Source organism: Strongyloides ratti (genome assembly GCF_001040885.1).
Source record: "Strongyloides ratti genome assembly S_ratti_ED321, chromosome : 2".
NCBI classification, from domain to species: domain Eukaryota; kingdom Metazoa; phylum Nematoda; class Chromadorea; order Rhabditida; family Strongyloididae; genus Strongyloides; species Strongyloides ratti.
In genome coordinates, this window is record NC_037308.1 from 13,252,133 (window position 1) to 13,265,451 (window position 13,319).

The window sequence follows — 13,319 nt, forward strand, 5'->3', positions numbered from 1 at the left end:
TGTAAATGTTAATCGTAATGTGGTTGATCCATACTACCGTTACAAAATGCCGAAGCTTCAAGCTAAAGTTGAAGGTAAAGGTAATGGAATCAAGACAGTCATAGCTAATATGGTTGAAATTGCTAAGGCTCTAGAGAGACCACCAATGTATCCAACAAAATACTTTGGCTGTGAACTAGGAGCTCAAACCAATTTTGATACTAAGAATGATCGTTATATTGTCAATGGTGATCATGATGCAACAAAATTACAAAATCTTCTTGATGGTTTTATCAGAAAATTTGTTCTTTGTGCTAGTTGTGATAATCCTGAGACAACATACTCAATAAGAAAGAATACAATTTATGCAAAGTGCAAAGCTTGTGGTCATTCTTATATCATTGATCCAAAACATAAACTTTCAAGTTTTATCGTTAAGAATCCACCTCCACAGAATAATGATGAGGACAGAGATAGTAGCAAGAAAGAGAATACCTCACCAACTGAGGAGAAGAATACTGATTCATTTGATTTTGATGATCAACCACAAGAGGTGATTGTGGATGACGATGATTGGTGTCCAGTTGAGGAGGAACAGGTAACTGTTACTGCTGCAATTGGTAAATTAGTTCTTGATAAAGATTTGGACAAGCCACTTGAAGATCGACTTGATATGCTTTATCACTTTATTTTAAAAGCTAAGGAAGACGGAACACTTTGTGATGGAAGAATTCTTGTTAATGAAGCTGAACGTTTAGAATTGAAAGTCAAAGCTCCTCTCCTTTTGTGTGATGTTATATTTGATCAAGATATTTTAAAACAAATTTCTCAATACCGTATTTTACTTCTTGGATTTACAAGAAATGATAAGAAAGCTCAACGTTATCTCTTAGGTGGTATTGAACAAGTTATTCATAAATATAAAGATGCTCTTCTTCCAAAAGCTGCTCACATATTGAAATGTCTTTATGATAATGATGTTTGTGAGGAAGAAGCAATTCTTGCTTGGGCTGCTAAACCAAGTAGCAAATATGTTAAGAAAGAATTTTCTAAGGAAATTATTTCTAAATGTGAACCAGTTATCAATTGGTTAAAAGAAGCTGAGGAAGAAAGTAGTGAAGAGGAATCTGATGATGAGGTAGAATTTGATGATCGTGCTCGTCAACATGGTTCTGTTCCTGTAGAAGTTAAGACAAATGGACATACTAAAGTTATTCAAGAACCAATAACAGTTAAGAATGATGATGGTGAAGAATTGGACATTGATGATATTTAGAAGTGACTTTTTTCTTAGTATCTTAATTTTTTCTATTAATTCCAGTTTATTTTTCTATGCTTGCATAGGCAGCATTTTTTTGTGATACATTTATTCAAAAGTTTTTTAAATAAATATTAATTGATATTTTTTTATCTTCCGCATTAATTTTTTTATATTGTTTCTACATTAGAATTTATCAAATCGATAAGGAAGTAAATTTTTACCGGAAGAAACTTTGTTTATAGTTTTTTTTTTTCTAGAAAATCGGGAAGTAATTATATTTATAAACTTTCCAAAAAGAATCACTCTAATTAGAAAGCATTATGTTTTCTTCTTATCAAAGATTATTATAAAAGAATAAAAAAATATATATAATCATGTGTCTTTGTCATATTATTATTATATTGTTAATTTGACATGACATGTGATTGTGTTATTGAAAAAAAAAAATAGAAAAAAAATATATTTATGTTAGATGAAAAATGACATTTATAAAAGCTATATTTGAAAACAACATATTGCATTTTCTTCACATGTATAATTGATAGGGCAAGTTGAATTATCAACACATGGACCTATTGGTTTCATACCACTTTTACAAATCTAAAAGTATGATGGGAAAATATAAAAATTTTAAAGAATAATAATAACATACAGTTTTTGATATCATTGATGTATCAATTTGAATTAAGTTAAACTTTGGTGTTATCGTTGATGGTGGTGACATTAATTTTTCCTTATTTTCATCAATTAATTTATATAATTCTTTAAGTTCCATTAATTTTTGTTTCATCTCAAAATCAATAGTTTTTATTTGATCAAGTTTCTCTTCAATACTTTCATTTTCATTATCATCATCCTCTTCTTCCTCATAATCATCATCCTCAATAGATTTTTTCTTATTCTTAATCTTTGGTTTCTCATTTATTATCTAAATATATATTTTTGATAAGCTTAGATAAAATCTTTTGGTGTATTTTAAAACTTTTCTTACCTCTATATCAACCATTGAAAGTGGTTTTTTAATCATTGAGCCAGAATATTCTTTATTGTTAGTTTCAGTGAAAGGGACAGTACAACATGCTGAGTTAATACAAACACCACCTAATGCTTTACAAATAGCATCAACATCAAGACGGCAATTACCTATAACAAAAATTTACTTTTATATAAACAAGTTATAATAGTAATAATAATAAAAATAAAATAGATGAATGAATTGATGGCTTACCTATATGTGCACCACCATTAGAACATCTAATAGGAAATGAATTTGATGTTAGTGTGTCACTTGTAATACTATCACCTCGATTATTTTTGTTTATAAAACCATTTCCTAATCCATATGCTGTAGGATATCCTAATGCTAAATTATTATTTGGTATATATGGTATAAAGTTTTTTTGTGGTGGTGGTGGTGGTGGTTGAGGACCAAAATAACCCCATGAATAAATAAAAATAATTAATTCACCTAATAAAATAAATAAAAATTTCATAACAAATAAAAATAAATAATAAAAATATTTTATTATAAAAATATATATATATAGGATAAATAAATATAATTTATATTAATAACTTTTTAAAGACAATAGGTAAACATTGACACGTTTTTCTTTTTGATAAAGTAAAAGTTAGAAAGAAATAATATTACAAAAATGTTATTAAATATGATATAAAATAGTAGAAGAAAAATAATTATTAAAGTATTGTCTTGATAATATATTAGGCATTAAGAAATTATCTAGTTTTTAATAATTATATTATTAATTCTAGTTAGTATTTGATAAATCTTTTATAGATGATGATAATCGAGCATTAATATTTATTTCTGTTAACTTGTATGAATCAATTGATTCTGAATCAAATTCTCCATTATTTTTTATATTTTTATTTTTATCAACATTATTAATTTGATAAACTAGATCATGAATTTTATCACATTGTTGTATACTATTTTTACTTGAAGCATTATCTTGTCCTTGAGATGGTAAAAAAACAATTAAAGTTGTTGGTAAAAATATAAGTCCATGAAACATTGAAAATATTATTACAAGAAAAGTTACTTTAAAAAATATTTTAACTATATGTGCATCAACAAATGCCAATGTCATAATACCTAATATTGTTGTAAATGCTCCTAAAAATACTGGCCATCCTAATGTTTCAAGAGCTGTTATTGCTTTTCTATTACTATTACCCTCAGAACATACATAAGCATAAACTATATGTGCTGATAAATCAACAGAAAATCCTATTGACATAATTACTGTTATCATTGAGACAGATTCTAAATTAATATTCCATAAAGCCATATATCCAAGAACACCAATATCAATAGATATAATAGCATAAACAAGAATATAAGCAGCACCATAATTTGGTATCATAATTAATGATACAATTAACATACATGCTACAGCAAATAAACAATTTCTAATAAGAGCTGGTTTTAATTCAAGATACTAAAAAAAAAATAATTTAATTAAAAAGTAATAAGAAAAAAAAATTATACCTGATCAGCAAAAGGATAATATTCATGGAAAGTTGTAATATTAAAATTAGGATATCTAGAGGCAATTTCTCTCATCAACTTACAACTAAAAGTATGTTCTGTAGGAGTTTTATAATTTTTTAAACCAATTTGAAATCTTATTGCTGATAATTTAAGATAATCTTCAGATGATTCATTATTAGACTTCCAATGCATATCTTTTTCCCATAATTTTCTTCCGCCACTTGATATAACCCATTCACGACATCTAGTATACCATTCTTCAGTAGAATTAGGATATGGAATATTTAAAAATTCATAATCTTCATTCATTTTAGTTTCAAATGAGGGTAAAAATAACATTGTTGCATTATGTCTCATTGTATATGGAGTATCTTCAAAAGAATTTAACATCTCATCGAATTCTTCTCTTTCAGTTTTATTAAAAAAATTTGGTGGATTATTTAATACAACTTGAACTTGTAATCCTTCTTCCCAAAATGTTTCCTCAATTAATTCATAAAATTTAGACAGATAAAAATCTCCAAGAATTAAATTTTTTGGATTTAATCCTTCTTTTATTTGTGTACAACCAAAAAGTGCCGTTAAAATATATACTAAATACATTCCAAGGACATATTTTTTACTCTTAGGATGTATCAAAATTGGACCATATATTTGGCGGAAGAATTTACTTACAAATGTATCTGTTTCTGGATGAGAATTTATAAATTCATCTGTTGTATCGTATGCTGTTTCAAATTTTGAAAAATATTTTGATATTGATTTTTTAAAAATAACAATTTTTGATTCTTTTATTGGTGGTGGTAATGATTTTTGTGATTCACATACAGAAACCCGATCTAATCTTTGATTTGATATTCGCCCTTTTTGTTGATGACTTTCTTTTCTACTTATACTACCAGCAAGGAAAAATCTTTTTCCAAAAGTATCTGCTTTATTAAATGAAATTGCTTTTTTTAATATCATTGAATGGATTCCTTGAGTTTCTAAATCACCAGCATATGCCATTAAAGCAGTAAAAAAAGTAATTTGATAAATATATGTAAATGCTACACCCCAAAATGTATAAAGGCAAAATAATCTAACACCAGGAAGTGATGTAGAAATACCAATACCAAAAGTTAACATATCAGTTGCTGAGGTAATAGTTATTGCAACAGCAGCTTCAGATAATGTTTCACCCATTCTTCTTGCAGTCGACAAATCAGGATTCGTTCTATGCCAGGCAGTCATCATGATAAAAAGATCATCAATACCAATACAAATTACAATGAATGGTGAAATATTAACAATGGCATTATAAAATTCTCCACACCATAATGCTAAACCCCAGGCTGATGCTGTAGCAATAAGTGGACATATAATACCAGCAAAACCAACTAATGGTTTAGATCTAACCCAATCAATTCCAAAAACACTTCTATGATTATAAATAACAATTGAACATAACATACAAACAACAAATAACATTGTTGACATCAAAACAAATTGTGGTGTTAATGTATCAGCAACCTGTTGAAGACCTTCCGGTAATGATTCATTATGATATAAACCATATTCAAGCAATTCATTTTTATTCATATTTTTTTTAGCTAAATAATTAGCAACTTTCTTTCTCCATATATATGAAACATTTCCAACATTTTCTTCACGAACATTATATGTTAATCTGATAGCTTTAGCATAATTAAAATGTCCTTCATCATCAGTTAGATGTGGACCACCTATAAGTGCTCCAAAATATATTGGTTCAGTTCCTCTCCATCCAATTGGATAAGTTAATTTTATTTCTGTATTAAAAATTTCTTCAGCAAATTTTCTTATTTCACCTATAAAAAAAATTATATACATATAAAAATAATATTATTTGATATAAAAAAACAAAAAAAATTTTGGAACGCTTCACGATTTTGCGTGTCATCCTTGCGCAGGGGCCATGCTAATCTTCTCTGTATTGTTCCAATTTTTGTATGTGTTCATTTGGAATGAACATTGTATTGGATGGCAATCTTTTTTATATAACACTCCGTTTTTACTCTCCACTATATTAGCCGGGTTGAATAAGAAATTATGTATGTATATGTTAGTTTGTAATGTAAAATAAAGTTATATTTTTATATATATAATATATTAAAAAAATTATCTCTATTAAAATTAAATTATATTTTTTAATATTTTTTTTAAAAATAATTTAAATATTATAATATTTAATAAAAATTTACACTGTAAATGTATGTATAAATATTTTATCTAATGTAATAAGGGATATCCCTAGTAAAAGTAAAATAAAAAGTTATAAAAAATATTTCTACTATTAATTACATGTAATAAATAAAAATATTTTAATATTATACATACCTTTAAATGTACCTAAATGTTGTTCTTTTGGTAATAAAACATCAACATGATCATTAAGAAAACATTTCCAATCATATGTCATACAAAGATCAGTATATGTAGCTTGATAAATTTTTCCTTTATGTTCTATTGGAACAGTTAAATTATATATAATAAAATTATTAATATTTTGAACTTCTGTAATATATTTTTTTATTAAAACATTTGGTCTTCTATCATTTGAATCCTTTTTAACAGCAACAATAACATCAATATAACCATTAAGATCATAATTTTTACCAGGATAAAATCTTGTCTCATCTAATGGCCAATGTTCTTTTAAAGCACCTAATTCTTTTCTCCATGATGCATCATCTGGTGAAAATACATATTGTGGATCTATTGTTGTTTGTTCTTTTAACCAAACAAAACCATATGATAGAAATGTTGTTAATAATAAAGGAAATATTAGGAAAAAAAATTTATAATTATGAACTATTAAACCCCAACGAAAAAAAATTTTATGAATTAATGTATCAAAAGACATTTAGTATTTTGTGAAAATAATTAATATAATTATTTAATTAGTTAATATGCTATTTTTAATAAAATATAATTTTAATTAGACTTCTGAAATAAGGTACCATGAATTTTATTAGAAGATGAATATGAAGAAGAAATAGTGTTTCATCTTAATATAATTATTTTATTCATATATAATATCTTATAACATTATAATATTTGCTGCGCCACAGTTATGACCTAAATTATATTAGTCATATTTTATTGTCATTAATTTTAATATTATATAAAATTAGTCTTTTAGAGGATAAATTTTAAAATAATGATATTTTTATTTTATTAGAAAAGATAACTATTATGTAGTAATAATATCTCTGTAACAGGTATTCTTAAAATAGTCAAGAATAACTTAGATACAAGTTTTTTTTTATTATAAAATAATACTTTTATTATAAAAAAGCCGTTAGATATTTATATATCAATGAATCATCTTTTATGTGAAGTGATGACAACTAACTAAATATTGTATATATATAGAAAGAAATTTATAATTTAATTAATCTTCTCATTTCATTAAGACAATCATTAAATTTATCAGACGGTGTCAAAATTTTAATTTGATTCACAATACGACTCTTTTTTTCCTCTGTTATTAGTTTGTAAATTGAATAACATGCCTCTCTTTTTATTGTATTTAATGGTAAACCTTTTTTAAAATTATTACTTACTTCATTATCAATTATCTTCCTATCAGATGAATAGATATCAACAAAAGAATATGAAAGTTTTGTTAAAAATTTTAATGTACTAAAGTAGGAACCCAATATTGTTGAAAGATTATGAACAACATTATTAAACTATAAAAAAAAAGAATTTGAATAAATTGTAGAAAAAACTAACTACATTGATTTGTCCAGGATTTAGAAATTTACTCCGATTTCTAAGATGATAAAAAGACATTTCAAATAAAGATTTATTCATTAAATACATATTCATATTGTCAGTATAAAATTTTAATCCTTGTTCTGTTGTTAAAAAATTACCAAAAACATATTCTATTTTTTCAACAGATTTTGTATAACATTCTTTAAAATCTTCAATAGATGTAGATTTTTCAAAAATTATAATTGATAACAAAAAATAAAATAAATTTTTCATTTTTTAAATAAATGATAAAACAATTATTAACTCTTTATATTTTATATTTAATAATATATAAATACTTTATATAAATATTTTTTATCATTTAAAAAGTGTTGTTTTTTTAAATATTTATAAATACCTTGATATCACTAAATTATAAATTGATTCTGGTACAGCAATTGTCGCTACATCAAATTTGTATTTGGTTGATATAATGATTTTTCTTAAAATCCCGATATAATTTTTTTAAAACTTTTACTTCTATATTACAAATGATTTAACAAATGTAATAAAATACTAATTTCATTAACCAAATTTTTTTTTAAAACTAAGCATTAAAATTAACGTGAAGAAAATTTTATTAATTCTTGCCTAGCCTGTTCTTTTAAAGCTGCTTCTTCACGTAATGATGTAAAAGGTGGATATAAATTCCACCTGGCAAATGAAATGTAAAAACATCCTAAAAAAAAGAGACATTGTACATTTAATTGATTAATGTAAAATTTACCACTTGCTAAAGCATATAGTATAATTTTGTGGCGTGGATTTTTAATATAATAAGGAGCCTTTGTAGCATATAAAGCCCAAACACCAGCAAAAGCACCTGCTATAGTTCCACTAATTTTGCATTCAAAACAATCTACCATACTCTAAATAAAGATAATTTATAAACAATAGTAAGAGAAATCTATATATGTATCAATAGGAAAAACCAATAAAATAAACATTTAATTTTAAAAAAAATATTGTATCCAAAAAATATATTATGTTAGTGATTATTTTTACTTAAATAAATACCATTAGGATCAGCAGAAAGACATTTCCTCATATCATAAGCATCCTCATCTCTTTCACCAGAATAATAATTTTTAATCTTATTATATATAGAATATCCTAATTTTTTATACATATTAACAGCAGCTACATTTGATACACGAACATAAAGATCAACAAAATAACAATCTTGTATATCAGATGTCTTTTCCAATCCTGCTATCATTTGTGATCCTAATCCAAGACGTCTATAGTCTTCAGCAACGGTTAATGCTGTAATATGCCCATGCCAAGGTAATCCATTTGTCTCAGATTTACCAAATACTAAAAATATATATTAAATAGTTTTTTTTAATAAACTTACCATATCCCATAATTGTATCGTCATAATCTTGAGCAGTAACACAATACTCTGGCCATTGAATGATATAATTTAAATAATAACCACATGTATATGTTTCAGTCATAATATCTATATTAACATTATTAAAATGTAATAAATCATCAATCATAAATGATCTTATTGTACACATTCTTTTTTTTAATATTTTTTATTATTAAATTTGATTTTGAAAAAAAATAATAAAAATATTTTTCTTTAAGAAAATTTAAATATCTCAAATTGAATGTTTGTTTTATTTTTGGAATAGCGTTTTTAATGTTTTGAAAGACAATTTACTATTAATTATATTATTATTTTTTTATTATTGGTTGTTTTATATTGTATATTTTATTAATCTAAAAATATGTCATTAAAAAGGAAAGCTCCAGAAATTGAAATTGAAGAAGAAGATGAGTGTGATGGTGGTCTTTCTGGTGGAGATAATAATTTATCCTCTGATAATGAGGTAATGGATGATAATTATGATTCAGATATTGAAGATGTCAATGTTAATGATGAAGAATTTGCAGAGATTGGTTCTGATGAATTAGAAGGTTTATCTTCAGAAGATGAGGGAGTAGTGAAAAAGAAGAAGAAGTCTATTGTTAACGATGATGAATCAGAGGATAGCGCTCAATATGACGATGATGAATCGGAAGAAGATACATCATCAGATGAAGAAGGTGTTGTTCCAAATGCTAATATGAAAAAAGAAAAGCTAAAAGTTGTTCATTTTGATAGTGTCAAAACAATTAAAAAAAGAGAAAAAGCTGCAAGAAGATTAACAAATCGTCAATTGGTTGAAAAAAAGAAAGAAAAGATGGCTCATTTAAAAATGGGAATGGTCAAACCAGATTATGCTAAAGATAGAACAAAAGAAAAAGGTTTAGCAAAAATAGCTTCTTTTGGTGTTGCAACATTATTTAACCAAGTTTTAGAGTATAAAAAACGTGTCCGTGAAGATGAAACTGTTAAGAAAGAAGTTAAAATTATGGATATTGATAAGAAATACAAAGCACAATTGGATTCTTTGCCTAGAACAGCTAATAGATTTACAATTAAAAACAATACTAAGAAGGAAGAAGTATAATTGTTATTTTAAAAAATTTGTTTTGTTTTTTTTTTTGTTAAATTTTTATTGGATTAGTTAAATTAAAGAATGATTTTAAAAAATGTTGTTATGAGAAATTATGATAATTATTTATCATGATGATATTTTTTTATAGGAAATGATAGACAAATTATCCTTCTTTATTATATAATTTAATGGAATTGATAACAGGTATTTTTATTATTTCTAACTTTATAGTTTATCCTGGATTGTTAACTTTCTTTGTTATAAAATTTTATAATTAAACTGTTTGTTTTTAATTTTATGAAATTATATTTTTTATATTTTTATTAAAATAAAAAAAAATATATATATATATTAATTACATTTAATTATATTTAAAAATGCTAAGCGACAAAAATGAAAAAACATATTTTTGTTAAATATTTTATTGAAAAAGTTTATTTAAAATAATGGATTCAACTAATAACATAACATTTATTAATCAAAATCTTCATATTTCTTCTGAAGATAAATCACCAAATCATTTTCAAGTTGGAATTATTTGCTGTGTAATTTCATTTTTTAACTTAATAATTGAAACATTAGCTTGTTATGTAAGTTTTTATAAAATTATCTCATTAATTTATTTTTTGAATATTTTGATAAAAAAGTAAAAAATCAGTTTATTTAGTTGAAAAATTAGACAAATTAAATATTTTTAATATATTAATTTTAAAACAAGTTACAATAAAATTTTTTTACAGAGTTTCTATAAGATAAAACATTTCACAAAAACAATGTCATTTGAAATAATGAGACATCAAAGTCATCTGGTAATAATTTTACAACTTTGCCATTTTGCTACATCATTTATAACAATGTTCGATTTGGAAGAAATTTTTCTTTTCAATTTACTTGTTGGATCGTTAATGGAATTTTCATATGTTGGTTATGTTTCATTTATTCTTCTTTTAAGTATAAATCGTTTTGATGCTATGTATAACAATTTTTTTTTTCCAAATATTTCAAGAAAAAAAATATTTTCAATTGGTATAATTATATGTTATTTATTTGGTTTTCCAATATTTGTCTTTTTTGTTATTCCAAATAACAGATTAGTATATAATGGTCAAGCTTATGGTTGGACTTTTAGACAAAGTATTAGAGTTGTTTTAATTGTTGCTAGAATAAAAGGTAATACAATATTAGCATTTTTAGTCATTTGTTTTATATTATATATATTAATTATATTGAAAATTATACAAATGCGTTGTCGAAGTAAAAAAATAAGAAAAAAAAGTTTATCACTTGAAGATTTTAAACTTCTTATACATACTCAACTATGTTTTGCTACAATTGCTTTTGTAGAACTTTGTTGGATTGGTATTTTTCCTTTCTTTATTTCAACGATAACTGGAACAATGTGTGTACAAATTTTATTTAATAGTATTACAGGGGTTAATACTTTATTTACATTAATTTTTGTAAAGTTAGTTTATCCCATGCAATATTAATTATTTATATTTTAGGGACGTTTTCAAAGTTTTATCAATGTGTTTTTTTAAAAGTAAAACTAATAAAAATAATGTTCCAAAGGCAAATAAAGTAAAACCACATATTTCAGTGCAGTAATTATTGTTTTTTTTAATTATAGTAAAAAAATATAAAAATATATGATATAAATATTTATTTAAGTTGTATTTTTTATAAAAAAATTTCTTTATTATAATATATAAAAAAAATATTTTTCATAATTTAAAAATAAATGTTTTTTAACCAGATAGTTCTTGAAATACCGTGTAATATAAATATAATTATAAACATAAAAAAATAACATTTAAAAAGTTTTAACTAATTGAAACTAGTGGTGAGAGTGAAGAATCTTATTGCGAAGACATAACTTTTACGTACGTATGCCATAAATCAAGAGTATAAACTTTAAATAACATGAAATTTAATGTATTAAGCTTTTATTAACTTTTAAGCAATAGTTTGCATTGAAAAAGTATTAAAAACTTTAACCGCTCTTGAGATAAAGTATATGATAATTCTGTCCGCTCAAACATTGCTATCGTTTTTCATTTCTCAAAAATGATTAAATTAATAAAAATATTTTAGACGAAGACTCACTTATGAAAATAAATTAGCATTTGATTTCAAAACTTCACTTGTTAAATTATTTATTTTGTAGCAGAATCTAGCAAAAGACGGAAGTTGTTTTAAAATATTTATTATTTATAACGTTTCAATAACTCATTTGAAACTTATCAGAATACCTTAGGACTAGTTTCATTGGATTTTCCATAAAAGTTGGTCTAGAAAAAAAGTTCCTATTCAAATAACTTCAATACTTTTTGAGATTGAGAATTGTTCCAAATAACGCAATCTTAACCTTCAGCATGATTACTAAAAAAAAACATTTTTTTGGAATTTTAAAATGAAACTATACTCATTTGATAGCCCTTGAAAAATGGTAAATTTTAAATATAATCAAGGCTATATCAGAAGCAAATCTTGAAAAGTTGTGACGAGTCAAAGTTGAAGGCGAAAGAGGGAAATATTTTTTTAAAAAATCTGACTTTCGTGATGAAATTGAAAATAATAAAATTAAAATGACTATTCTAAATCAGATTTTTGTGAGAAGTCGATTAAAACTGGTCTCATCTTCTTATCTCTTCTTGAATTCAAGATATGAAGCAAAACATATCTTAAAAAGTTTCAAGTACGAAACTCATAACTCAAGTAAATGAGCTCCTAGAAGCATGAAACTAGATGCGCTGGACTTTTTTAAACTTTTGAGCTATAGCCTACGTTGAAAATATTTTCTAATATTCAACCGTTCTTGAGATATATTGTTTGGTATTTTTGCGCGCTCAATTTATTGTCATCATTTTTTATATCTTAGTAACTGTTGAAGGTATAAAATAGGTTTGAACGTAGACCCTCAATGAAAATTGAATAGTAGTTGATTTCAAAAATTTGTTTGCTTATATCTTAATTTTGAAGCGAGTTATAGCAAAAGGCGGAAATTTTTTCTAAATATTCATTGTTCCCGACTTTTCAACAATTCAGCTGAAACTTGTCAGATTATCATATAACTAGTTTCATTAGGTTTCCCATGAAAATTTGGTCTAGAAAAAACTGTTCCTATATAAATAACTTCAAAATTTACTAAATTTCATAATTGGTGCATGTATCTCGAATTTGACCTTCAGCATGAGTACTAAAAAAAAACTTTTTTTTGGAATTTGAAAATGGTATTAGACTCATATGATAGTCCTTGAAAAATGATAAATTTTAAATATAATCAAAGATATATCAGAAGCAAAATTTGAGAAGTTGTGGCGAATCA

At 24.5% G+C, this 13,319-nt stretch overlaps 7 protein-coding genes across 7 annotated transcripts; 3 read left to right on the plus strand and 4 right to left on the minus strand.

Moving 5' to 3' along the window:
• Positions 1–46: 46 nt before the first annotated feature.
• Positions 47–1,255, plus strand: SRAE_2000422000 (Eukaryotic translation initiation factor 5; the record flags this gene model as incomplete). Its single annotated transcript, XM_024643064.1, has 1 exon — positions 47–1,255. One exon carries the CDS (start codon positions 47–49, stop codon positions 1,253–1,255), a length of 1,209 nt encoding a protein of 402 aa, XP_024508772.1.
• Positions 1,256–1,735: 480 nt separating this feature from the next.
• SRAE_2000422100 (Cysteine-rich repeat-containing protein) lies at positions 1,736–2,733 on the minus strand (the record flags this gene model as incomplete). Its single annotated transcript, XM_024643065.1, has 4 exons — positions 1,736–1,840; positions 1,893–2,168; positions 2,232–2,383; positions 2,469–2,733. 4 exons carry the CDS (start codon positions 2,731–2,733, stop codon positions 1,736–1,738), a joined length of 798 nt encoding a protein of 265 aa, XP_024508773.1.
• A 276-nt stretch (positions 2,734–3,009) lies between these two features.
• Positions 3,010–6,639, minus strand: SRAE_2000422200 (Sterol-sensing domain and Patched family-containing protein; the record flags this gene model as incomplete). The annotated part of the gene is made up of 4 exons (XM_024643066.1): positions 3,010–3,702; positions 3,753–4,379; positions 4,431–5,584; positions 6,114–6,639. 4 exons carry the CDS (start codon positions 6,637–6,639, stop codon positions 3,010–3,012), a joined length of 3,000 nt encoding a protein of 999 aa, XP_024508774.1.
• A 520-nt stretch (positions 6,640–7,159) lies between these two features.
• Positions 7,160–7,772, minus strand: SRAE_2000422300 (Hypothetical protein; the record flags this gene model as incomplete). Its single annotated transcript, XM_024643067.1, has 2 exons — positions 7,160–7,471; positions 7,515–7,772. The coding sequence occupies 2 exons, from the start codon at positions 7,770–7,772 to the stop codon at positions 7,160–7,162; spliced, it is 570 nt and encodes a 189-aa protein (XP_024508775.1).
• A 326-nt stretch (positions 7,773–8,098) lies between these two features.
• On the minus strand, positions 8,099–9,064 carry SRAE_2000422400 (N-alpha-acetyltransferase 20; the record flags this gene model as incomplete). Its single annotated transcript, XM_024643068.1, has 5 exons — positions 8,099–8,217; positions 8,266–8,364; positions 8,402–8,407; positions 8,556–8,855; positions 8,896–9,064. The coding sequence occupies 5 exons, from the start codon at positions 9,062–9,064 to the stop codon at positions 8,099–8,101; spliced, it is 693 nt and encodes a 230-aa protein (XP_024508776.1).
• Positions 9,065–9,277: 213 nt separating this feature from the next.
• Positions 9,278–10,003, plus strand: SRAE_2000422500 (Protein of unknown function DUF1665 family-containing protein; the record flags this gene model as incomplete). Its single annotated transcript, XM_024643069.1, has 1 exon — positions 9,278–10,003. One exon carries the CDS (start codon positions 9,278–9,280, stop codon positions 10,001–10,003), a length of 726 nt encoding a protein of 241 aa, XP_024508777.1.
• Positions 10,004–10,437: 434 nt separating this feature from the next.
• Positions 10,438–11,599, plus strand: SRAE_2000422600 (7TM GPCR, serpentine receptor class x (Srx) family-containing protein; the record flags this gene model as incomplete). Its single annotated transcript, XM_024643070.1, has 3 exons — positions 10,438–10,581; positions 10,732–11,456; positions 11,497–11,599. 3 exons carry the CDS (start codon positions 10,438–10,440, stop codon positions 11,597–11,599), a joined length of 972 nt encoding a protein of 323 aa, XP_024508778.1.
• Between the last annotated feature and the right edge of the window lie 1,720 nt (positions 11,600–13,319).